This window comes from Amblyomma maculatum, unplaced genomic scaffold (genome assembly GCF_055883805.1).
Source record: "Amblyomma maculatum isolate TAMU_Amacu unplaced genomic scaffold, ASM5588380v1 scaffold_19, whole genome shotgun sequence".
NCBI lineage: Eukaryota > Metazoa > Arthropoda > Arachnida > Ixodida > Ixodidae > Amblyomma > Amblyomma maculatum.
In genome coordinates, this window is record NW_028146744.1 from 8,809,051 (window position 1) to 8,836,276 (window position 27,226).

The window sequence follows — 27,226 nt, forward strand, 5'->3', positions numbered from 1 at the left end:
GTGGTGGAATATCGTGAACCAAACTTAAAAATAAGAAGTCTCGTTTTTTGCTTGCACAATGAAAGTTGTTGCTGTTGCCAGTGCTGCCACACCTCTGTGACGTCACGGGCTGACGAGTGCCCATAATGCCAGCTTGTATGGGACAATAAAGTAGTCTGACTGAAATTGCGACTTCCAGAAAAGGGCCACGTCTCACCCCAATTGTGGAAAAGATAAGACCACCCTTAACTGCACACATTAGAAACTTGTTAATTCAATCCCCATTAATTCGTAAATCCAGATAATCTACAGTGCTGGCTCACTCCTGGACAATGCCTATCCAAAGGCATTGGGCACTTACGAATTGAGATGCTACAGGAAATGCACAGAATAATTAGAACAAGTGCCTGAGGAGTCCATGTGCAGTTATGATCGTCTGGGCACAAGATATTCAAAATAGCCCGACTCAAAAACCCAAGTTCAATGCCACAGCTTCACTCGTGAACAATGGCAGGTATGGCAATGAACGGATGGTCCCATTTTAAGGAGTATAGACACCTAATTTCTTATTTCATGCTTTATCCTTTTTAATAGTGTGCAAGACATTATTATACATAAATCACTACGTAATATTTGCCAATTTATAATCGAATTTCTTTTCTCACCTGTTTCAGTTTCAAAAGCTGAGCGATGGCTGTGACATCAAAGTCAAGTCTAGGTCATGAGGGATGAAAATACTGCAATATAAACATTCTTCTATCATTTGAATTCACTACAACGCTACAACCCCTTAAAAAATAATGACTCACAAAGAGTAAAAAGTAAGCGATTCTATCGCTGTTTTTTCATGCCACCTGTGACCTACACTTCATTGTGACATCACAGCCATCTCTCAGCTGCTGAAAGCGAAACTAAAACTGGCGAGGAAAGAAAAGAAAATTCAATTATAAATTACTTGGCGGTCATAAGCAAAAACCATGGGGCAATCTATACAGTTTCAGACTGATTTTTCGGACTCAGTGAGACTCTGAAAGTAGTCTGAATACAGTCGACGACCGATTTTTCGGACACCCAATTTTTCGGACATGCTTGATTATTCGGACTTTTTCCCGGCCCCCGGACATACCTTATAAAGTCAATGTATTCTGCTGCTCAAAATTTCGGACACACTCGGGAGGGCTATTCGATTTTTCGGACATTCCAAGTGTCAGCCGGGCCAACTGCCACACATTTTGAGCGGTGTGGCCGGCATCTTGTTTTTTTACTTTTTCTTTCGATAGCCTCGAAACCAGTGCCGGCCTTGCGTGCCGCTCCTCAGCTAAACTGACGCTGGATCGAGGCTATATTATTTGCCTAGCAGCTTCCGTTTCCGGGACAACGTCGCTGCATTGCTGCTTGCCATCGGAGTGCTCTTTTATTTTTTTCTTTTAGCGTGATTGCTTTGACTGCCTGTTCCACTGTGTGTTCGCCGTGTGTTTCACGTGCGTTGCCAAGCGGAGCGAGTAGGCCTAGCTGTGGTCGTGCTGATGCGAGAACTATGTTGTCGCTACTGCGGCTCGCATTTAAGAAGTTTTTTTTTTTTTTTTTTTTTTTTTTGCGTGCAAAGCGGTAGCGAGAAGGCACTCAACGGAGTCAGTGTTATGATCCAGTGGTTGGTGGTTTTGGTGTGCCTCGACAGTTTGAAAACCTACTCTGTCGATTTGTTTGGAGCCCTTAGTATGCTCGCCGATGCGTGGAAATCTGTAGCACCCACAACGCTGTGCAATTGCTTCCGTCACGCGGGATTTGTGCTGAATGACGAGTCGGCTGCCTTAGACGAGGAGAGCGTGGTCGAGCAGCTGTCAGGCAGTGAGCAGCTTATTCATGACCTTCGCACTGCTGGTGTCGAAATTCCATCGGCCGTCTCGTTTTCAGAGTTCATAGACGTGGACCATGAGTTGGAACTGTGCGCTGGGCTCACAGATGCAGAAATTATTCGCCAAGTGCTTGTGGAGTCTGAGAGCGACAACGACTCACCTACAGCAGCGCAGCCGACGCAAGCTGAGCTGATGCAAGTGAAATTCTGGCGGAGCTGTTAGCACGGAAGCGGAGCGTGGTGCAGAAAAGCATTCACAGGGGTGGAAGCAGGCTCTGGCCTTTTGGAGCAGACACGGAAGCAGCAAAATTTTCATTTTGGAGCAGCAAAAGTCCGATTTCGTGTTTTGAGGATGCTTCACCGCAGAAAGCGCTGCGGCAAAGCTCTTTCTGCGGTGAAACTGAGTATGATCAGCTGGAAGCAAAATGTGGATGGACACGTGGGACGTATGTGTTAGAACAATGCGATGCCATCCTAAAACAAAATGAACAGCGACAGCCCGAGCAACTTCCGATGAGCACGTCCAATGGCAGCCGCGGAATAGCATGCAGTCAAGGCAAATCCAAAACTATACGATTGAGCTTTATTTCGGAAATGGCAAACTTCCGATTGTCATCGCACCTGCTACAGTGCGCACAATATGCGCGGGCACAACAGTTACACGCAATTCAGATTCACAGAAGGTGATCGCTGGCGAAGCGAGGTGTACCTCAACGTGTCGCCGAACACAGGTGTGTCTGCCCTGCACCACCCATTATTTACGTCTACCCTGCAGGACGCAGGCGAAGAGCTGTGATCAGTCGTTGCGGCGCATCTAATTGAACTCACTTTTCGCACGTCATGGTGGGAACAGCGCCAACACAGGACGTAGTGAGAACACAACACAGGTGTTTCCCCATGAGTGTGTCCCCTTTAATGGGCATCAGCTGCATTCATGCTCCCATTTAAAATTATCTGACCTTCCAAATTAACAAGAGGCGAAGCAAACGAATTTACTTTAGTCCAAACACTGCATGAACATTCATGCTGTATCTCTTTTAGCAGAATTATGTAGGACTGCAACAATTCGAAGGATTTTTGCTTGAGTTCATGCAAGAAAACGAGACAAATGACAGCTACTGCAAAGGCAGTGGAATCGTTTATCTGTTTATTTCACTTCACCTGCCTTTCGTGGAAGCCGTGGCGATAACAGCTTTATGACGAACACCTCGAGTGAAACAACTGTCGTGGATGCGACTGCATGCTTTTCTATAGTGAGAGCCCAGTGTTGCTCACTATCGATATTAGGCTAAATTTGGTGTTGTATACTTGCGATGGTCAATCATCGCGTAAAATGTAGTTTTGGCGCAGCTTGGTGCAACAGGTCAGATTGGCACAGAATGGTGCGATTGGCGCAGCACTTCCACCCCTGCATTCATGACTTTTTCCGGCCTGAAAGTGAATAATAGGCAATAAATTGAGCTTTTTTGGTGCACATTTGTTTTTTCGGACTGCCCGATTTTTCGGACATTTTAGTGGTCCGTTGAGAGTCCGAAAAATCGATCGTCGACTGTAATCGAACAGCGCGTAAAATCTGTAAACTTGAAAACAAAAAACCCTTCTGCGTAAAACCAGCTCTAAAGATCATGAACTTCAACACTTCCCATGTTTTGCCGTTTGTATGTCGATAGTAGGGAGTTATGTCATGGCGCCATCCACTACTGTGATCTGCTTCTGTGTGCCGCCACTGCGCACATGGTAATGTGAACCGATACGGAAGGCACGGCTGCCAATGTGCACGAGCGTATCGGTGCTGACATAGCAGTTGTGCACCCCACCGGGAAGCATGCAATTCGCTCAAGGTGGTATAGTGCTAAGTTAGAACCACTGTAACTCCTCAGTTAGATACCGCCGGGAAGCATGCAATTCGCTTAAGGCGGCAGAAGCGCATAGTGCTAAGCTAGAACCACTATAGACCTTTTTAGTTTCGATGCCTGGGCGCAGCCATCTTAGTTTGATGGTGGCGCCCCGTATGAGCCAAACTGGGAAAGTCCACTGCGGCTCCTCTTGACGCCATCTTGGGCTGTGCTGTGCGTGTTGATGCTGCGATGCTGCAGTGTAAAAGTGGTGTTTCGCGGTGCTCGTGAAAGCTATCCGAGGTGCTATTTGTGCTTTGAGCGCGCCAGCAAACCGTATACCATCCGTTTGGCATGGCGACAGCTGTTGGAAACAGCACTAGCGGCCGGGGTGACTGCGAAGGACTGCGCTCCACTTCCGCAGTGAGGATGTATCTATTGGATCTTTCACGATACATGTATTTTCAATTATGACAGTATGCATGCAATGAAGCAATGGTGGGAACGTGAACAAGCAGTCACTGTCACGCTATTCACATTTCAAAACAAAAGAAGCACACAGCGTGCCAGTCTTTTTTCACCAAACAAATTCACCGTGACGCAAGCAGTTCTTGAAAGCTTTTTTGTATTCCAATCTAGGCATAATTTGGACATCCTTCTCGTTTCCTTCAAGTTTAAACTATTTTGCTGCAGATACAGTATTTCGCTGAAATTTTCTCTTTTCTGACAGTGACATTTTTTGAAAAAAAAAATTGTTTGGCACCCGAAGCACTAAATCAGAGCAAAGTAAACTGTCATGAGGCTAAAGACCAAGGCAGGCGAAAAGCAAAGACTGGTAGGCAACCAAGCCAATGGTTCTGCGCAGGCACTCACTGATCTCTGTGATGTAGTAGTCGGCGTCCCTGCGGTGGCCACTGGCCAGCACCTGTCGACCGATGTCTTCAAACATGACTGGCCGTGCCTCCAGGTTCATGAGGAGCATTGATTGCAGCTGCGTCTTGGCCCGCTCCAGCTCCATCTACAAAGGCATCTGCTCATCAGATCATCAGCAATTTGTCACATTGTTGCAGCATTCCCACACGGCGCTGACAGTTTTGTACTGCGCGGGTTACACCTGGCTACTGAGCTAGTGGCAAACGTGGAAATAGAAAGGGCAACTCATTTTAGGTTCTCGGCACATCGTATCATTTTTTAGAGCCACGATGGCCTTGTCGGGTACTGGTCAACTAACGCCCGCCCATCTACTCCCACAACACAACGCTTCTGGCCCTCCCACTACACCTCGGTTCCCAATGTGGTGAGAACTCTTGAGTGGAAGTTATATGCAATGCCAAGCCATTAGTGATGACAAAACCTTACTTAAGCCAACACAAATTACATTACAGCAAATCCATTCCAACATGTGGACAGGCTTGTGCTTGAGTTTCTGCATACTGTCCTTATGTGATCCCAATCAAAACAAAATAAACGCAAACATTGTGGATGCGCTCAATTTTCAATGATCCAATTCAATCCATGCATACATGTCAGCACTAATATGATGGAATTAGTACACCACTAAGCCCCGAGCAGTACTGGTAGCCTAAGGCGAGGACGCTTACAGTTTGAAGCCAGGCACCCAACAAATTGTGGACAGAGACAGTTGCTTGTCCTTCACAAAGGCAAAGGCAACCCTGGCTGAAACCATGGAGCGGGTGCAAGGGAAGCTTCAGACAAGAAAAGATCAACAGCATCTGGTAGTGGTGCATGCCAGCTTGGTGGATTTGGAGGAGGGCAAGCAGCCCGAAGAGGCTGCTGGATTGCTGTAGCAGTGGTTGCGAGAGGGGCAAGTGTAGTGTCCGGAACATTTCTTTTCAGTCTGTGCACTTCTGGAGGGCAGGGCAATGGAGCCCCAGTTGACAGGTGTAGGGATGTAAACAGGTGGATTGAGGGAGTGTGCCAAAAGTTTGGGACTAGGGTGGAATTTATACGCCAGAGGCGGCAAGTCATACAGACAGGAGCGGGGAGGCTGCTATACAGTCAAACCCGGATATATCGAACTCGAAGGGGATCGCGAAATAGTTCGATATATCGATAATTCGATATACAAAAATCGGCTTGTGACGGCACTTACGATGCCAAAAAACAATACCGTATTTGTCGCGTAATCAACCCACTCGCATAATGAACCCACCCTGCCCTTTTACACCGAGAATTTGAAAAAAAAAAAAAAAAAAAAAAGCGTTAAGGCCAGCTCGCTCACACGCAAGCGACTGAGCGACCTCAGCGACAGAGCAAAAAATTTCAAACTTGTTGGAACTGCATCCCTCTCGCTGCTCGAGCCACCGCGGCAGCTCTAAACAAGGTTTCTGTGTTGCTGCGGCAGAAATCGTCGCGAGTGTTTTCGCTTGCATGTCGATGGCGCGCGTCACTCCGTTTCGGTCGTCTCATCCACAGCTCATTTCTTGGCAGCATGCCAAGATGCTGCGCAGCGATAACGTCGGGGCGCGTTTATCTTTTGATAGCTCCTGCGGTGGCAGGGAGTGAACTTGGCAGAGTGCCCGTGATGGCTTGATTGCACATACAAGCCTGGTTCGATTTATCACGCCGCGCTTGGGGCGGGCGTCATGATCGCAGCAGCTGACCGCGTGCTTTCGTTGATTCATACATGCAAGAATAAACGACTCCCGCGAAAAAAAAAATCCTGCCGCTTCTTAACGTCCGAACAGCACAATAATAAAAAAGGATGACTTGCAAAAAAAAGAGAGAGAGCTGCCGCTTTTTAACGTCCGCAGGCACCATAGCCACCTCAGCCGCCGCGCGCAGAGGGTTCACAGGCTGGAGAAAGCGTCGACGCCTGACTGAAAACGGGCTGAGCTGGCTTGGCGCATGCGTAGCGCGTGCTGAAGGAGAGAGATAGTTCGGCAAAAGGATGGGCACACCCACGCACATGGCTTGCAAACGTCGTGTTGGCACGTGGAAAACGATAACTGCAGATGCGCACGCCTTTGAGGAATAGAGAACTAAAGCTGGAGTTTGCTCCGCGACGCCAGCGCTCGGTTTCCGGCGGAGCGGAGAGGAACTACAAAACCTATGCGCATCCGCGCCCGTGCTGCGTGCGGTTGTCTGCTGAGTCTGCGCAGCCCGCTCGCTCGAGAGCACGTGCTACAGGCAGCCGCACGTGCACGCAAAGCGGGAGAAGGAGAGTGAGACGAGGGGGGATGGACACGCGTCTGCACGCGCAAAGCCGGCGCTCTCTGCCAATGGGGTTTCTTATTTTTGCTTTTTTTCTGTGCCCCGGCTGACATAGAGGATGGCTGGAAGCATGTTTTTATCGGTGCCTTCGAAAGCGAGAAATTATGATTATTTGATCGTCACGGATATTGTTTTCAAAAAGCGCTTGTTGGCAGGATCAGACATTCAAAAAAAAAAAAAAAAAAAACATGAACGCGAATTCACTGCTCGAAGACAGAGGCAAGCGAGAGGTATTTTGAAGGATTTGAGGCGGCACCTCTTGATGTCTCTGTCACTGTTGTTCACAGAATAAAGGGTCCAGCCATCTCATTGAGAATTGATACGCGTGTACACAGTGACGAGCGCTCCGGGCGCTGGTTGGGGAGCTTCCTTTCCATTTGTGACTGCTCACTTGAAAGGGGCCTATTCAACTCTTTGGGCACACGTTTTAGGCGATGCTACCGGTGCCGTGGTGCCTGCTTTCGGCGCGTTTAGGACGCGTTCCCTATAAAAACACAAAGCATGCCGCCTTACTCTGGTTCCTGCTGACAGCGGTCAGGGAGAGTTCGCTGCTGCGGTACTGACATCCAAAATCAATGACCTATCTACCTTTAACGATGAGGGGTTTCTTAACGACCTAGGTCACTGACGAGAAGCCGAGGCATGCCATTTTTGCGGCAGTTTCCTTTCTCCACGAGACGAAGAGCGAGGAAATGCCTGACGACTTTCCATGCAGGCCGGGACATCTATCCACGGACACCTTTGTATTCTTAATTCCACAGCTACGCTGTGCAATTCCTAGTTCAGTTATCGCCTCTAACAAATGCGCAGTTTTGAGCTCCCGAAGCAGGAACACAGATGAGGAGAGATCGAATGATTGACGTATGTGTTTTCCCTTTATAAGCGCCAAGTGATGGCATTAATGACGTATATCTGTTTCTTGAGGCCGATTTGGTTCCGCGAAAACTACTGCGGCACCGCCAGTTACAAACAGAGGTGCGAGATACGAGCGGTACGAGATACCTAAAAAAGAAAAAGCCGACAACCATTCCGTTACCGTTTCCACACAAGTTTTGCGAAAAAGCTCACCGTCACTTTTTCATTCCAGTTTCTTTTTTTCCCCCCTTTGTTGGAGCGCGACGGCGGCCAGAACGCGGCCGGAGGAGGAGAGAAACAACCGAGCGCGCGCGCGCAAACACGTGCTGGAAAGCAGCGCGGAGCAAACGACAGCATGCTTTTCGATGCGGCGGGGAGCAGACGATGTGGCCGCTTTGCGCGGAGGTCTTGACGGGGTCTCCATGGAGGGCGCTGACGCACAGAGCCACGCAGCGCCCCCCCTGGCCCAGGTTTTCTCCCCTATGGGCGCGGCGCTGCCCAGACCAGCCGTCGCCGAACTGTCCCCTCTCATTCCTTCCGCGCGTGGCTTGAAAACGGCATGCGGCAAACGGCCAAGAGTGATGCGATCGTCTTTGGGGAAGGCACACTTTCCAGTGCGTGGTGTGGAGTTCGATATATTGAACGACCGGTGAAATTAAGTTCGATATATGACGCGGCTTTCCTATACTTTTACATGGGATTTTCAAAGGGATATTCCGTGAGTTCGATATAACCAAAATTCGATATATCCGGGTTCGATATAACCGAGTTCAACTGTATACGAGGGAAGTGGCTGGGCAGTTGGGACACAAGATCGGCAGACATGCACGCACTTTTTTTAGGATTCAGCCCGGAGCTGGCAACTGAAGAGACCCTCGTTCCCCACAAGGGTCGGGGTCCCAGCTACCCAGAGGGGGCACAGGGGGTCAACTAAGGAGAGAGGGGGGACTTTGGACAAGGGACACACCCGGAGGATGATGCGGGTGCTAGCGCAGCTGCTACTTCAGGCGGGGGCGAGATAGTGGCTTGCTGCCAAAGGGGGGTAAAGTTAGGGAGTTGCTGGGGAATAGGTGCCTGAGAGAGATAACTGGACAGAGTGGAGCACTTCAGAGGAGAGCACGGCCCCAAAGGGGCAAGTGCCGCAAACAGTCAGCACCGAAGGGGGAGTCTATCGCCTTCTTGAATATGTAGGGAAATAGGAGGGCGCAAAAATGGGAAAAGTTAGGTTTGGAATGGACACAGCAACGAATGGACCTGTTTGCGGAGGCAGAAACCCATCTTCGAGGTAGAGACGCCTCCGTAGGTTACAAACTTTCTCAACCAAATGTGCCAATTAAACCTTGTGTTCAATTCTGCTTAAGTAGGATGAAATGAATATTTTTTGGACTCACTAGAATTCTGTTGAAATTCCACTATAATATGAATATCACGAGCTGAAAAATATTCATGCATCCAATATTTGCATCATGCAAAACGAACCAAGTCCATGTGCACAAGCACAGGAAATGTATTCATGCAAACCTGTTTACGACTGCTCACAATGAGTACTGCATGACTGGAGATGTAAGGTAGTGTTTAGCGTTTCATACAAGAAAATACAGTGAAACCTGGATAATTCGAACCACTGTAATTCAAAATCCCAGATAATTCGAGAAATTTCTGCGGTCCCATAATTTCTAATGTAGATTTAACCACAGTTCAAGTGGCCGCCTGCATCTGTTAATCTGAAGGTTTTCGGTGCTTTCTTGGCATGCTTGATCTCAATTTTGCCGCAAACCAATAAAGCGACGGTACCACAGAGCTGTTAAGTGGCGCTGCAAAGCCATGCTTATGCTTAATATGCCGTAGTGCTCTCAGCATAGAAAACCACTCTGTGGTAGGGCTTGCCGGCCGCACCCCTGCAGAAGTGCTGCCCTACAACTTATCCTGACTGTGTGCAACATTGACCTACGCCGCTTTCAATAGTGTGCTACAGCTTAGAGGGTTAATGGGCACCTTGATTACTGTATCTATTCGTGTAATGGACCAAATTGCACAATGAGCCTAACCTGCACTTAGGCCGCTAAGAAATTGAAAAAAAAAAAGTTGGTTGTTAGTGCGTTTCTCAGTTTCGTGCTGTCGTCGTCGTGGCCAATAGCGCATTTCTTGGAAAGATGCCAAGATGCTGCTCAGCGATAACATCATGGGTGTTTATCTTCTGACATCAGCTCCTGCGAAGGAGGGTGAACTTGGCAAAGTGCCAGCAGTGCCTTGCTCAGCTCGTCTGTTGCGCAAGCCTGCTGGTTTTCATTACGTTCACTTTATCACATCGCGATTGGGTGGGCGCTGATCATTGAACACGTGATAGCAGCAAATGCCTTTTTGAGCAAATGACGCTAAAAAACGCTGGCGTTATGATCACGGCAGATGTCGTGCTTATAGATAGAAGGATGAGAGAGAGATGCCCAGCGTGTTCTAGCAATGAAATTTTTGCCTGGGCCAAATTTTTTGCAGTGGTCAGTCAATTTGAAAACCTGGTTAATTCAAACATTTTTCTGGTCCCAATGACTTTGAATTAACGACGTTTTACAGTAGTGTAAACACACAGGGAAAGAAAGCCTAAGACAGACACTACTTTCTCTAACACCTTGTCCTCTTTTGTCTTTACACTCTTGTTTGAAACATTATGCCTGACCAACTTCGCCCATCAATCTACCTAATTAAAATGCTTAGTGATCAAGAGTATGATCCTTGTGCATTCGTATCATCTGCAGTGACATGGAAGAGTGTTAGGAACATACAAAATTGTGCCCATTGTACATAATGCACCTTGGCCAGGGAATTTTACATAGAGGAAAGAAATATGAGGCCCCATGTGTCCAAAGAAGTCAGGTGTCACTCCTAAGCTTGCTTACGGGGCAAACAGCAATGGCGCCATTTTTGCTAAATGGTTGCATGAGGGCTGGCACGTGAACAGTGGATAGGGGGGACAGAGGTGATGGCTGCCCATGGTCAATCACTGTCAGCATCAGCACGGCTGCAGATCAACACAGTGACAAATCAATGCCAAATGGTGTACCTTGAGCTGGTGCTGAGTGCCATTTGGCTTGGGCACAGCCACAAGGCATTCCCACTCACTGTGACTGACCCTGTAAGTGGTGCGGCCACTCTGTTTACACTAACTCTGCTAGTGGGGTGGCTTCACAGAAAGCGATGGCCTCTCCTTACTACTCATGGATATCTTAAACTTAGCACCAGCCACTGAGCCCTCAGATTTCCTTGGCAGAATCTTGAGTACAACTTGGTAAAAGAAAAAGCTAGCCTTACAGAGCCTTGTCGTGAAACCGCTGTGCTTGCCTGAGTGCACAGCAGAGGTTGCTCTACTGCTTATGTGAACTGAAATGCACTAGGCTCTACCTTCTACTTCTGCAACATCCACCAAAATTGGTTCTTCAGAACACACACAAGGAACTCACATGTGACACCCTCCCTGTCATGGCCGAGAATTCCCGGACGATGACATTCACCACGTCACGGAGCTGAAAGCATACATACAACACAAAGAACAGCATTACACACTCACAGCCCTTGACAGGCTCTAGAGTACTCATGGCAGTAGTACACTACATGCATAAGTTGCCAAATATCGAACAGTAGGTTGTAACGAGGATACTGAATGAAGAGAGTATCAGACACCAAACAGTATAAATAAATTTATAGCAAATTCTCTTAACTCAGTCATAAAAATTTACAAAACTTTCACTGCACTAAAAAGTGCAACTATTGTTTTTATATTGGAACAAATTCCACCATGAAAGTGAGCAGCAGTCCCACATAAGGTGGGTAATGCAGGGAAACCTAGCGTACAGCACTGAAGTATCTTGATAAAGTGACCTCTTCCCCAGGTAAGGAAGGAGTGGGGAAGACACACCTGCTACCTGCCATGTTTTCTCTCCCAGCCACCACCACTGCCCTAACAACCCGAATCTATGCACACCTTTTCCCTCGGCAAACATTAACTGTCGATCTTTATTTTTTGCACCAATGTTTGCAAGGACAGTAGGTTTCCCCTTTTTGCATAAACCACACAGTGGCGTGTTGCAGCACTTGCTGGTCAGAGCACGGTTTGTGGGGTGACCTGTAGGCTATGCAACTGCTGGCCCTCCCCTCGAGTCTCCATAGGGCAAATTTCAATACGTCCACAACTGTTCCTGGAATCTTTTGAGATTCCAGGTGGCAAGAAGCATGTGCTGTGAAATCAACTTGCAATGGTCCCATTTTCCAAAGCATGCATTCAGCAAGTTTGAGCTAACAAACGGTTACTCTAAATGTCCAAGATTACCACAGAACAATACAGCAGTATGATGTAGCCAGTTCCCGTTTGTCCTCAAGTTTAGTGCTAGTCACTATCCCGTGTTTGTTGTGCTAAACTTCTAGGTAGTCAGCACAACACATTTCTCACATTCATAGAGCCTCACTCGTGGCCGTAACAGGATAGGGTTTACAGTTCTTTTCACACTTGAAATGCAAGGACTTCAAAAACACAAAGCATTTTGTCAATGCACATATTCTACACCTCACTGCTATGTAAGCACAAAAACGGAAACACACGAGTGATTTTCTACTTAGCTTCAGCTTTCCCAAAAGCACCCATTTTTCATTCCATTCTTAGTACTGATGCCGACAACATCCTTTGCCTTTTAGTTGCCATCCTCAAACTGTGAAAACAGCCCACATCATGTCATAGGTAGTTTTTGCTTTCACAGCATGTCTGATGAAGCAATCAACTTGGGAAAAGTTGTAGTCAACCTTTCTTTACCACCCTCAAACCTTTCATTATTTACAGAGACCATGGTTATCAATCAGCTGCTGCTTCACAGGCTTTCTGGTTCTCTTTAGACTCAGCACGATAATGCTACCTTGAGGTTAACAATGCCTACTGCTCTTTCCTTGGTGTCACACTTAGACAAAATGCAGGCTTTCCTCCACAGTAACCTCCCAATTCACGATCAATCATCACTCCACACTTCCCATGGCTGAGCAGACTATCAATAATTTAAGGTTCAAGGGACTAGAGATTTCTGTATCCTAAGACTACAAAATCAAATTGGCTTCATGAATGTCTATGTAAACAAAAACTATTCTGGAACTATTTCTCTCGTAAAAACACCTCAAGGAACTAGCAAAACTTAAAATGAGATGCACTGTTATGTTTCCTCAACCAGCAGTCCTGTAATACCCTCTTTACAAGGCCGGCTTAACCACGGTTACGTTTAACCGAGGGTACCGAACTTAACCACGGTTAACCGCCAATCGCGGTTAGCTGTGCTTACACAGCTCGCCGCCGTTCTCGGTTACGGCCGCCATTGCCCATAAAGTACAACCGAAGCGACGCGGTGATCTGCGGAACGCAGCAGCATTTACAAATATCTTATTTATTATGTAGTTTCCGGAGTGCCGTCCAACAAGGCGTCAAGAACGCGGTGAAGCCCCGCACGATGGCAGCACCTCATTGACCACCGTAAACACCGTCGCGTTGGTCCCTCCTCCCGCAGACCGTACGCGAACGACACGGCGGCTCGCTAGTGCCGACGTCAGAAACAAAGCGTGCTAAATTTATTGGCATCTTGAATACTGAGCTCAATATCAGGAATGAATCATTCTTGAGGGTCACTGACCAGCGGCACATTGCTGGCAAGACCGATAACCGCGAGACTATCAAGTTTCTGCTCAAGACAGCTGCCGCCGGTGCATTGCAGCTCACCGTTCTGCAGTGCTTATACTAGCTCTGCGATTAATGCATCGTCAAAGTTTATCATATCATTATTTTACGGCGGCAGAATAGGGTTCACAATAAGGAAGTTTCATGAGTACACCATTTCGACAGCGTTGATCAGTTCGAAAGCGCCGATCGCCGCGGCTTCGAAGAGAATTATAATTTAGGCCTATCGATGACTAGGGGGTTACGCACCCCGCTGTAGTTTGCCGCGCTCGCTCGCTTCACCGCCGCAGTAAGTGTAACGTACCTCAGCTGGCTCGCAGCATCCCGCACTGCAAGCGTTGCGAACTTGTGCACTTTCATCATAAAGCTAAAACCGCGCATTTTTTGACATTCCGCGCTCAGCACCAAGCTGCACAAACGATATTGCAGACACAGGACGGTGCTTTAGTACGCAGACGCTTGGCTGTAAGCCGTAACCGAAGACACCGGGCGGCACAGTAGACACCGGCTATTCAATACGGGCAAACGAGTACACTGCTGAAGCAGACAAGCTCGTACGCTTTTCGCGCATTCGGGTGCCGACGAGCAGCTTCTGTCAACAGACGCCGCCATAACCTCGGTTAATGACGCAAACCGAGGTCGCCAAACTCGGTTTGCGATAACCACGGTTAGGGGTGTAACTGTGGTTTGGTCTGCCGTGTAAATGGGCTAACCACGGTTTCGCGTAACTGCAGTTACGCTAACCGTGGTTAACTCTGCTCGTGTAAAGAGGGTATAACGGATGTGCGGATGAAAAAAGTTGTCACTAATGCACTGGTTTGTGAACAAAACGAAACCACATTCATCAGGACCTCAAAGGAGTATAAAAACCTCCCAATTATCTGAAGGCTGGGTCATCGAATGGCTCCTAAAAACTGTCAAAGTTACAACAAAATTAACTTACGAAAGGCTACTCCAGTATGCTTTGAGTGAGAATAGACCTTTCCAGTAATTCCGCCACGCCACCTAGCAGCCGCGCAAAGCCCCATGGGAAAACGGAGCACTGCCGCATACTGCCGCCGCGGCGCTCACATCTTTCCGCCCTTCTCTTTTTTTTTCTTTGCCTTTCTTTGCCATCTCGGAGTCATCTCTGTGCTGCTGCTTCCCATTGTTTTCTGTTAATTCTGTTGTGCCCGCCGTTCCTTTGCATTGCGTTGCACCGATAGGTGTTGTGTTTTCAATCCACGGATCCGACATGCAAAGAGCAGCATTCCCCGACCGCAGCTCTCCATGGCGGTGCAGACACCTTTTTTCTCCTTTCCGCGCCGGTGCGTGCATCTGCTGGGATGCCAGTACCCTCCTCCCTTTAGCGTGCATAGCTTTCGTTTTAAAAGTCAGGACAGAATTGCAGAAAAACTAGCAGCTAACCATCAAAGCAATCCGGCGCTTGCTGTATTTTGTAAGGAAACACGAAACAACACGCACAAGAAGACACAGAATGGCAGAAAGCAATGGCGCAGCACGTCAACCCGTTTGCCAGCAGCTGACGCGGAAGGCTCCATTGTCCCATCATGCTTTGCGCGGATCCGCCAGGGGATGGCGCAGCAGTGATGCAGCTGTGACATAGCTGTTGGCATTCTGGCCACATGCCTGGTATACCGTGGGTGTCAACTTGTGGCTTACATTTTTTTTTTTTAAAGCACAGAGTTTACAGGTGCTGTGCTGCTTTGCCTATTTCCGGACACACCGAGTTCCTTTTTGGAAATGCTTGTGGAGGCTTTTACTCCTGAACCAAACGTGTGCTTTTTCACGGTATTCCAGGTGGTAGTGGTGGGTGCTTATGCACATCAACCTTACATACTACAGTCGAGTCCACTTATAACAATATTCAAGTGTCACAAAAATTATATTGTTATAACCGATAATTGTTATAAACAGTTTGCACGAAAAAAGCATAATAACTGTAAAGAGGGGTCACGGATGCCAAGTGACATGCGAGGTCCGCCGAGGCATCGTTTTGGTGGCCCCGAAAGGGGCCTTCTAAAAAATACGAGAAGGCTGCCACGGCTGCTTTTCAGCTTGAGAAATCCCAAAGTAACATTGGGGTGAAGAGAGAAAGAGACAAAACTTTTATTTAAAACCGCCACCTGGCTGGAAGTCCACATTGTTAATTAGCAGGGCAGCTTCGCCTTCGTGTCCAGAATCGGCCCGGTGATAGGCAAGTTCTGGGCACGGGCGGCAAAAAACTACTCGTAGAGGGCCTCCTCCACCAACTTATAGGCACCTTGTCGAACGCGTTTGCGCCCACTGTCAAGCGAGGACTTTTCTTTGTTAAACTTCTCAGTGGAGCTGATGATCGTTGACGTTGTTGGCTGTGATAGCGCGTACATCTTAACCAAGTCGCACACTTTCTTACCCTCTTTGTAGTCCTTCACAATACAGCACTACGTGTCCAAATCGATAGCCGTGCACTTTCTTTTCTCGTCCGATAATCAGCGGGTGGATCAACCATCTTCTGTTTTGGTGGCGATTCAAACAAGACGAAAAAAAACAACCACGTGGCCAAGAACGACTTCGACGCAATCAACTTGCACTAACAACCAAATCCGTTGGCAGAACTGTGCAGAATGAGGGGCGACCGAGCAGATCAGCGCTGTCGGCGCGTTGGCGAAGTCCATCCGTGTTTCGGAGGGTGGTGCGGCGTAGAGCTATGGGCGCAGCCCATTTGTGTTTGGAGGGGTGGAAGGGCGGCAGAGAAAGGCGCGTGAGGCTAGCAATACGGTGCCAGAAAACAAGTTCTATTGTAAAAGCGCGCAGCGAGAAGGGTGCAGCATAGCTGCAGCAGAAGCCTTTCTCTCTCTTTCTCTTCCTCTGTCCTTCCGTCTCTGCGTGAACTTGAAGAGGAGGAAAGGAAAGTGGTGACGCCCGCATCATGCGACATAACACTGAGGGGGCGGAGCGGCCGCATAGATGCACCCAGTGGGGCATGTCAGTTGTGGACGTGGTGGCCGTCACGCGTTGCACAAGCGTGTGTTACGCCGGAGTGGGCAGTCGTGTTTCGCTCGCGTGTCCTCAACTTCAGCATCTCTCCACTCGCATCAGTCACTCAAGTCCTCATCTTTCACGGACAACAGATGTTCACGCGCGGTGCTCCCTGGATCTCTACGAGCTGCTCGCCGCGTCGTGAAGCAACTTGTGCTCACCTGCAAGCCTTAACTGGCACTCGCCTTCAAGCGTGTTTTCCTCTCTTCTCTCTTTCTCTCCCCATATGATCTCACCCCAGACCTTTCGGCCGCAGAGCAGTGCATTGTAAAGGGGTACAATGTGCCTGTTCTCGCTAATTTCTGAAGATGTTGTAAGAAAAGATGAGGACGCGGCTGCGCCGCGCGTTTGCTTCGCGTCGCAATGGATAAAGCCGGGCCATCTGGCACTGAGGCACAGGTTTGCCGTGCTCGACGTGCTGAAGTACAACGGTTACAAAGGCAGCGGGATCGTGTCTACCGATTCTGATATTGCAGCTAAACGGTGCAAGAATCTAGAAGCACAAGGAATGAGGAAACGTGCCAAGCATGCTCAGGAAACAGCTCAAGACACTGAGCGTCATTGTGAAACGGATGCCGAAGCAAAGAGGAACCAACGGAGGTAGGGGAGCACAACGGGCTGCGCGACTGCAAGTGATGGAAAGGTATAGCAGGGATAAGCAGTGCTACGCACCTACTTCCCATTTATAACTACGTAAATCGGCCGTATTTTTTTTTGTTTTCAAAGATTTCACATTCCACTACCTTTTGGCACGAGCACTGAGGAGCCAAACTTCATTGTTATAACCAATAATGCGGCATGGGGACATTGTAGTAAGCGGGTTATTTCACCATAGAAAGCATACAAAAGTGGACGGTGCAGCAGATTTTCATTGTTGTAACCGATATATTGTTAAAACCGGTATCGTTATAAGTGGACTCTACTGTGTTTACATCTACGACTGCTTTGCCCACATCACTTAAACTTGCTCTACATTTGTCCCAGGTGGCCGCTGCCCTCTTGACTTCCATAGGCTTTCATGCTGGTGGCATGGCAGAACTCTGCTGTGGCCGAATGACGTAAGCATTTGGGGTTCAGTTCCCGGTAGTGGTGGGTGGTCAGTGGTGCTCGATTTATCTGGAGTGATAATGCTTGGAAAATGGGTCTTTGACCTTACCTTGTGTTCCCTCTGCCTTGCATAATTAATTTGGCTTGTTTTGGTCTCCCGGGCTGTGCCACATTTCCCACATTGCAGTGAGTTGTACAAGTGCTGCATTACTGTAATTACAGTTATACCTCTATATAGCAAATTCCTCACCATTACAAAGTTTTTCAATTCCCCAACACTGTTTCCATTGAAATGCTTGTATTTAAAAACTCCGTGTAACATATAACATGTTGCGGCAATTGACTTTGATACAGTGAAAGCTCGTTAATTCGAATTTCATGGGACCCGGAAAAAAGTTCGAATTACAGTGCAGTCCACTTATAATGATATTGAGAAAACCTGAGAATGCAATCGTTATAACCGATTATCGTTATATCTGGACTGGGGAAAAAAAAACACCCACGTATTTTCCCATGCATGTACGCTTGCCTACTTACGATGAGTAAATCGGAATGAACAACGCTAATCATCGTAAAGAGCACTGAACACTTTATTACAGTATATATCAATAGCCATAAAATAACTTAAGCATACTTAAAGAAGTTGGAAATTCGCGCTCGCTTGAGCAGCAGCTGAACTTGACAATCGCTGTGAGAATCGCTTCCAGTAGCTGTATGCTGGCGGCAGTCCTATTCGCGTGCACGCAACTGATTAGCAACTGGACGAACTGAAGGACATCCCCAGCCTTGATTATCGTTAAAATCGTAAAGTGCGAATGTCCGCATTTTTGCACGAGGCTTTAAACCTTGAAGCCCTACCAAAAATCTCGAATCTGCAGTTTCATCTTGTGAGCTATCACGCCGTTAAAGTGAGCTAGAATGGGGTAGTGGGCTCACGGGGGTTCCTTCCCTGACGCAGTGTATGTTATATGCACTAGGTGGCGCCACCGGAGACTTCAATGTAGCGCTCTGCTGGTTGAGGGGTTGTGTTCGTGCGACCGCGGCCTTCTCGCTTTAGAAAAACGCACCGTCTACGTCCACACTTTTTAGATTAGCATATGGCAGCTATGCAGAGGTTGGATATATTAGCAAGCTGTGCTACTACTGGTGCTATACGATGAGCTAAGAGCTTTTACAACTCCGAGTGCATCAGTTTATTTGCTGCCCGAATACAGTTCATGGCACGAAAAAAAAAAAAAAAAACTCGAACATATATTTTCGAAAACCACTGTACACTGTGCAAATTTAAGAGGACAACACAAGAAAGAAAAGGACAGCACATGCTCACATGGTATCCTTTTATTTCTTGTGTTGTCTTCTTTGCGCCGTATACAGTGTTTCTCGAAAATATGTTCACAGAGTGTTTTTCTTTCGTGCCATGAACTGCATTACGAACACAAAAAAGAAAAGGACACAACATTTGTCGTGTCCATTTTTTGTTTTCTTGTGTTGTCATCTTTGCGCCGTGTACAGTGGTTTTCAAGTCATGAATGATCGCCCCACAGGCAGTCATTTTCGAGCTTGCTCAAGAAGCAGTAAAGTGAACTGACAATAGCTGAGTCTCCATTGTCGCGCGAAGTTTGTGCCGAGTAAGCTGTTTGCTCCCCGCGACGCTGCGTTAGCAGGCTTGTACAAGCTTCGCAAATCAATTTCATTAGACCCTATTTAGCAACATACCCAGTACTGTGAAATATTAGCTTATAATCATTTCAGCTATAATATGCTGGCTGTGGTCAACAGATATACCAGCGCATTCTTGACGCCTGGTAATGCGTTGAATAAAGTTAATTCCTAACTACTGGTCCTCCTTTTTGTTCACATTCGTATTTGGCTTTGTGCTTCCTTGATGCAGCATGTCGACAACACGGCTATAGCTGGTCCTGCTTGCACGAATTCCTCTGGCTTATTGTTTCCACAAGGCCGTAGAATAAAATACAACTGAAAAACTAGGCTGATATAGGTGCAATTGATGTGATCAGGTCATCGTGTATTTATATCCATTAGGGAGGATTTATATTTGCTCCCATTATTTTCCAAGAGCCACATATCTTTCGATTCGTGCTTGGCGCCTTTCCCGTAAGCGTGTCCGGCAGCCTAGCACAATGGTTTTGTCATCGGGGTGGCATCTTCATATCAGAAGTCACAATTCGTTGGGTCACATTGCCCACTGTAAAACAAAACCTCCGCAGTGGCGAGAATACAGCAACGAAGGGGAAGGCAGGCAAAGGCAAACGGCGCGCAGCGCACGGTGCCGCGCGCTGCTACATTGAAGGCGGTGGTGCCGGCCCCCTGCGGAGGCGCGCAGAACTAGAATCTGCTGACATAGGCGGCGTCATCGCAATGTATGGCGCCGGCTGAGGAGTGAGCCCACTACCCAATTCTAGCTCACTTTAGCACCATCCATCTATGTGGTCGTCGTCATCTTCCACAGACGCGGAATCGGTGATGGCGATGACGATACGGCCCAAGCAGCATCCTTTGCGCGGCTACGATTGTGATGATGATAGTGCCCATTTTCTTCCGTTTTCGTCACATATGTCGAGTTTTCACGTCATTGTCTTCTTAATATTTTATCTTTTATTGAATATTCAATCACATTTTCGTGATAAACACCTACCGGGCAGCGATAAAGCCATCGTTGTATCCGATGTACCGCCGATAATCGATCGTTATTATATGGTTTATTTTTACATAGGGGGAAATGGAAAAAATGATAAATCTCAAGAATTTGATCAATATAAGCGATATATCGCTATATCTGGTATCGTTATAAGTGGACTGCACTGTATTCGATGTTCAATTATCGAATGGCCTCGAAAAAACTGACAAGAACCACCCAGCCCCGATTTGTGCCTACGAATCTGAAAAAAAAAAAAAAGTGTCAGTCGGCGCGTGTCTCCGTTTCGCGCCGTCACGGTCCACAACACATTTCTTGGCAGTACGCCAAGATGCTGCGCAGCGATACTGCCGTGTTTATCCTTTGACTTTAGCTTGCTGTTGTGAAAGCATCCTTTTCAGTATGTTCGATTTATCATGCTATGAGCGACTGTTGTTGTGGCTGTAGGAAGAAGGAAAAAAAAAATGCACGGGCCTGCTACTAGCTTTGTAGCTGAGCCACCTCCGCTGCCTCGTGCGGACAGAAGAGAAAATAGAGAAGAAAGGAAAAAGAAGAGGGAGAGAAAGACGCGCGCCACAACAACAGCTGCCGTCCACCACCGAAGCAGTGGTGGGTGCAATGACGGCCTACAACAGATAAAATTCGGTGGCTGGCTAGCCCTCGCCGCAAGCGGTGTTGACCTACCGTCCCAGCCCCGGAGGGCCAGGAACTGCCACCCTTCAGCACCTCTCAATTGACCTATGAGCGACTGGGGCGGGCGCCGTCTACTGCCACTCTAATCATCGGAACGCGCGATAGCAGCAAACGGCTTTTGAGGCGAACACTGCTAAAAGCCGATGTCATGATCGCGGCTGAAACGCGTGCTCGCGTGATAACTGTTGGGTGGAAGGATGGATGGCTATTGCAAAAAAAAATAACCTGGTGCCCGTCAGAGATCAAAGCCTTTCATGGGAGTGGCTGGGACCTCGCCGACAGTACTTATCCCTATTTCCAAATTACAGGGTTGGAATTAACGAGTATTTAGTTGCGAGCTACGGAGGTTGCGCAGAAGAAAGAGCGGGCAGCCACCGCCGCGGCCATGCAGTGACCTTGCCGTGGCCGCCGTCCCCTCCCTCCAACGCTGCCGCGCCGGTCATGCCGCCATTTAAGTTTTACCCGCTCTTCCATGGGTTCACTTGGTTCCATCTTCTGTCCCCGTTTTGGTTGTGCGCAGCCTCTAATCATGCCTTCCGATCGCAGAGGTGTTTCTTTACTTTTTTTTTTGCCGCATGATGTGCGTCCAGACGCGGCGGTGCGTAGTTCGAATAATCCGTAGATGAACCGACTAGCGTTCGAATTAACAGGCTTTTTTATACACAGGTCTCTATAGAGCTTAGCCGGACCAAGTAGTGTAATTCGAATTATCAGAAAATTCGAATTAACGATCTTTCACTGTATAACGAATCCATGGTATCGACTGTTTCTTGCCTAAGTACTGAATTACCAAAAATTTTGGAGAACCCTGTAAGTTTCATGACGACAAAAGCACGAATTGACATCAGAAGAATGCCTACAATCGAAACGAACATCCGTGGTTGTTGCAATGCGCTGCGTTTCAGTGCCACCAATGTACCTATGTGGCAAACGCAGCCATTTCCGTTGCTCCCGAAACTGCGAATTTGGCTGAAATTTTTGGGATCTGCATATAATAGGAGATAGAAATCTGACATAAGATTGGCGAAAAAAAAAAATGTACAGTTGAACCTGGATGTAACAAACATATATGTAACGAATTCCTGAATTTAACGAAGTTTTTAAATTCCCCAATGCCACACCCATTGAAGCCAATGTATTTTCGATCTCTATGTAACGAAGGCATTGCGGCGGTCAACCTTGATGTAACGAACTCGCGAAATTGATCAGTCACTATTTTTCGAGCTTTTACCAAAAATTTGGCCAAAGCAATGCATTAATTTAGTGAATATTAGAGCTCTAAGAAGCCAGCAGCTACGTGAACGCCTGTAATCACAGAAATTATAGTGCCTAGAATATACTTGCTAGTGTGCCGTGCGGAGGGGTCTCTCAATGGGAGGAGGTGGCCGCGCCGGCGATGCCTTCCAACTTTGGCCGCCAGGGGCGCTGCTCATCGTAAAGGTGCCGTCGACGCCGTCGGCCGCCGGCGCGCCCTTGATTTGCCGCAGTTGCGCTGGCCGAGCCATCAGTGGTTCGAGCGCTTTGGACGCGTCTACGCTGTTCTTTTGTTTTAGTCGTTCTGTTCTTTGCATTCATGTGAGAGAATTAAATTTGCAACGACTAATGATACTAAAAATAAAGCATCAGGGCAGGGAAAAGACATATGTTTCGTGTCACTCTGTCGGAGTGGCTACCGCTCGAATCAGAACTAGGTTTCTATGTTCGGTGTGCCATCGGACCCTGCGCAGCTTGCGTAGTGGAAGCGGCTGATTAAAAGACAGGACCGCAAGTTGACTTCAACGTGTGTTGTCTGCGAAAAATATTTTGAGGAGAGCTACACCGAGAGAACGTTCAAAGTGACGGTGAACGGCATCGTCAACGAGCTCGCTAGAGATAGACCACGCCTTAAGCCCGAAACCGTGCCAACGCTATTCGACTATTATCCGAACCATCTTCTGCCTAAGAAGACATCGAAAAGGAAGTTGAGGAACCTCTGTGACCAACCGTCCTCTAAACGACAAAAGCGCAATGCCAGTAATGCCAGCTGTGGTGCAGACGACGGCCACGGACCGTCAAGGATGTTTGACAATGCTTCCAAAGAGCCGGCAGCAGAAGAGCCGAGTGAGAACTCATGCCCGCAGCAGCAGACGTGCAGCTTTGAACCTCAGCATCCGTTTGACTCAATTTCCATCTGTGTAACTTACCGAATACCAAATTAACCGAAGCACCTGCTGGCTCTTTAGTCTATGCGCGTTATCGAGCGGAAAAAAAAAAAACACTTTGCCAATTGGTACATTGAAAAAATGGTAACTTTTGGAAGCTTGATGCCTGAACACAGTTCTATGGACGCTACAGTGTATATTCTCGGAAAAGAAAAAAAACAGCCATGTACATTACAACAACAGCTAAAACGTAATTGCAATTTAGGCAGAGTGCACTGAAGGTTCTTTGTTCCGGATGCTCCGGTTGCTCCGGCCTGAAACCTGGTTCAGGAAAACACATATCATTCATGGGAATGCATTTTACAGAAAAGCGTCGCTTGACCGTCGACTCTGAAAGGGTTAGCTGCGCTTAATGCAAATACCAGCGGAAGCTTACACAAGATGCGCAGAAAGAAGGAAACATGCAACCAGCTAAAGAAATGCTGCAACATTTCTCGCGCTCTGAGAAGAGCTAAGAGAAAACTGGCATGGAGCGCAGAAGCAAGTGGCTCTATTGAAAGTGCAAAATGAGGCGCTAATAAGTGAGCCTGCGGTTGAAACTTTTTTTTTTTAATCTCGCGCGTGACCTAGACAATTGTGACCGTACAACAACCGCTCGGCTGCTGAAACCGCGAAGCCGAAACTGGTGAAGAAAGTAAAATTAATTATAAATTACTTAGCGGTGGGTAAGCGAAAAACCACGTGGAGAATTATACAGGAATATCTAGCGCATATTAGCAAGTGAAAAAAAAAATACCACAAAAAATTGGTATCATACTACTTTAAAATTATTGCGGTGTCATATGTGCGGCCTTCCTCCAAAACCTTTAGCGGTGCATTTCTATATTTTTACTTGTTTATTGTTGCTGCACTTCTTTGCTCAAATTTTACTGTATTGTAGACTTCGTAAAAAAAAGAATCAATGCTACAATCACACACTTTTGTTTCTTGCCTTTCCTTCTGTTACAAAAGAAAGCACACCACATAATAATCATTTATGTATGAAGCAACAATTAAGTCACTTCTCAATAAAACACATGAATAAAAAGTAAGAACAAAAACTGAAGTCAGATTCACACTGCTTGTGTTTATTGTCGCATGCGATCTTTGAAAACATGCGCACATGCCATATGTTACGAAAAAGCGATTGCCCTTCTTTTCTGTAGCATATATGTGACGCTATGAAATGTCACTAACTTGATATATATCACCTTAGCAATAAGCATGACTGAAGTGCAGAAACGTCGACGTAACCTATCCGAAAGCATGAGGCCCGCAGTCGTAGCACTTGACTGCGGCATCGAGATATACCATGGACCATAAAAAAAAGGCCGAAGAGTAAATAAAATTCAAAGTTGGATTAATTAACAGTGTAAAATATTAAGGGTATTTTCTGATACCTGTGTCACACGGACAATAACAGTTGTCGTCGATCCGTTCCGGGTTAGATCGCGATTGAGAATATATAGTTGCCATAATTCGGGACAACTATCTGGGATATATGAGCTGACTGCGCGCTCACTCAGAAGGAAGATGCATACGGTACCCTACATCCGCGATCGCGATGCATGGATCGCAATCGAGTGGCTCCAGATCAAATAAAATCGTCATCGGAATATTTCATAGCAATATATTGAACCCGGCCCGGACTCGATCGTTTAATCAAAACAAAGTATTGCGACCAACGTGTCAACTTTAGGTGCTTGTTTCAAATTTCTTGACTCGCTGGATATCAGAAAGTTAATATGTGTTCTGCTTAACACCTTATCTGGTTCAGCTGAATAAATAAAACAGTAAGACATAGTAGACATATATATGGACCCGACAGTATTTGTTAAACGCTTCCTCGAGCCCTATTTCAGCGTATGATTTTCTTCGCACAGTATTAGGACGGTACGATTGTCTTCCACCAAGAATGTTTTTAGACAGAAAGTGCGCTCAAACCGTCAAGAGACAGGTTTCGCAGTGAAAAGCGCAGCGCGCTATCCGGACCTATATGCCGCCTATGCTGCCAAGGCCGCGAACGCGGAGCGATAGCACCTTAGCTATTGGTAGCACCGACCCGCGGTGGCGGCCACGCGAGCGCGCGCCCTCGGCACACTAAACAGTATATTCTAGGCACTATAACAGAAATCAAGCAAAATTGGTGATGATCATAGTATTACCTTCTAGCGCCACTCCGTGGCAAACGCAGCAGCCTGCTCAGGCGATGGTAGTGTAGTGCAACACCAGGTGGCATTAGTGGCTGCAGTTGATTTCTTTGTAGGTACTGTACGTGCGTGTAGCACATTCAATTTTTGTGCACGTTGTGCATTCCCCATCTTGTCTGTTGTTCTGCGTCTCGTGCACGTCTCGAGTGTCTGCGGATTTGCGCCGTTGGTTCGCCCGACGTGTTTCAGAAGTGCTAGGCCCGCCTTTCTGCCTGTATTCGTGAAGCTCCGCTTGTATCTGCGGCGTCAGTTCATCGTGATGAGTTCAACGGCCAGAAAACGAAAAGTTTTGTCATTTCAAGACAAACTTGCCATTTTAAATGCGGTCTGCGCGGGGCGAGAAGAAGAAGGACGTCGCCGCTCGTTTCAACATCCCCGCGAGTACCCTGTCAACAATTTTGAGTGCGGAAGAGATGATTAGAAATGCAGTGGAGTCAGGAACAAAGGCTAAGAAAAGATTAAAACTGTCAACATATGCTGATGTTGACATCATCATATGTTGACATATGATGATGTCAACATCATCATATGCTCGCGTGGTTTTTGGAATGTGCCCATAAGCGGAGCAATATTACAAAAGAAGGCAAAGGATTTTGCGTTCATCTTGGGCCATGATGACTCCAAGGCAAGCAACGGGTGGCTACAAGGTTTCAAGACTGACACAATGTCATCAGGAAAGTTATCTGTGGCGAATCTGCCTCTGCATACAGCGATGCTGCTGCTTCGTGGGTGGCTGACACGCTTCCTGGAATAATGAGTCGCTTCGAAGGGGCTAAAATCTATAATGCCGACGAGACGGCTCTCTTTTATAACAATGCTTCCGGGCCGCATGCTAGCACTTAAAAGAGATGACTGCCGCGACGGAAAGCAGACTGAACTCCGCGTAACAGTTCTACTGTGCACCAACCTCGACGGCACTGACAAGCGAGTCCCGCTAGTTGTGGGAAAAAGTGCCCGTCCCAGGTGCTTCAAGGGCAGACATCGCTCTTAAAGCTATTTTTCTTAATTTTCGACCAAACATGATAAAACTAGGTAGTCTGATCCAGTTTCTTGCGCGGATTTCAAATATGTAACTATTTTTCCAATTGGCCAATTAATTCAAAAGATAGATGAAATTAATTGTTCACAATTTGCACAAACAATGAAAAAGTAACCACACTAAAAAAAAAATTCATATTGACACTTTGCTAAGTACTAGAAAGCATAATGTATACAATGTTAGGTGCACTTTTTTGATAAAACAAATATTAGCGATGTTATAGCATTTCAAAGTCCACCATTCAAATGTGGGCGCCCTACTGTCTGACCTAGAGCAAAATTTAAAAATTTTCAAAACGTAAATTGCAATATCTGCTCTTAACATTGTGTGCTTTGCACTTTTAGCTACACGCCACAACAAAAATTATGGTTCTACCTCCATTGAAGGCAGAGATATCACTTCTGCAAATAAGCAAGAAGTCAAGAATCGGTGTTTTGAGAAAACGTGAAAAAAGAGATTTGCTCTCTTTTAATCAAAAATGTAGAAAAAATATCGCAATATTTTGCAATGTCAGTGACTAGAAGGCACCAGGGATGAAGTCAGACTGACCATGGCCACCCAAATAGCATTTTTTGAAAGCATGCTGCATGTCCGCAGGGGTCTTGCACTTGTTTGCAGATGCCACTGCTTGGTGGGGGTCTTTCTCTGCCATGCGCTTCATGCTTGGCGTCCCAGGGTTGAGGTGCAGCTCTTTCAATATTGCTGCAGAGGAGTTTTGGCAACCAGCATTAAATCTCATAACAGCCTCAGCCACAGCAGCTTGCACCGTGAACAGTGAGGCATGCGGTTCTTTTCGTGCCAGTGACCATATCAGGGAGTGGAGACATTCATTGGTGTTTTGAGTGCTGCCCCGTTGGCACCACTCAAGAAGCCTTTCATCAGACAGGCGCTCAGAAATGGGCAACAAGGCTTCACATACGT

At 47.1% G+C, this 27,226-nt stretch overlaps 1 protein-coding gene across 1 annotated transcript in view; it reads right to left on the bottom strand.

The window, feature by feature from the left end:
* Positions 1-27,226, bottom strand: part of LOC146171643 (mitochondrial-processing peptidase subunit alpha) — a 167,136-nt gene that overhangs the window by 17,860 nt on the left and 122,050 nt on the right. Inside the window, exons 11-12 of the mRNA XM_084586384.1 lie at positions 11,214-11,276; positions 4,543-4,687 (exon numbers count right to left, since the gene is read on the bottom strand). Coding sequence (XP_084442510.1) covers positions 4,543-4,687; positions 11,214-11,276 — 208 coding nt within the window. The remainder of the gene's footprint in view (positions 1-4,542; positions 4,688-11,213; positions 11,277-27,226) is intronic.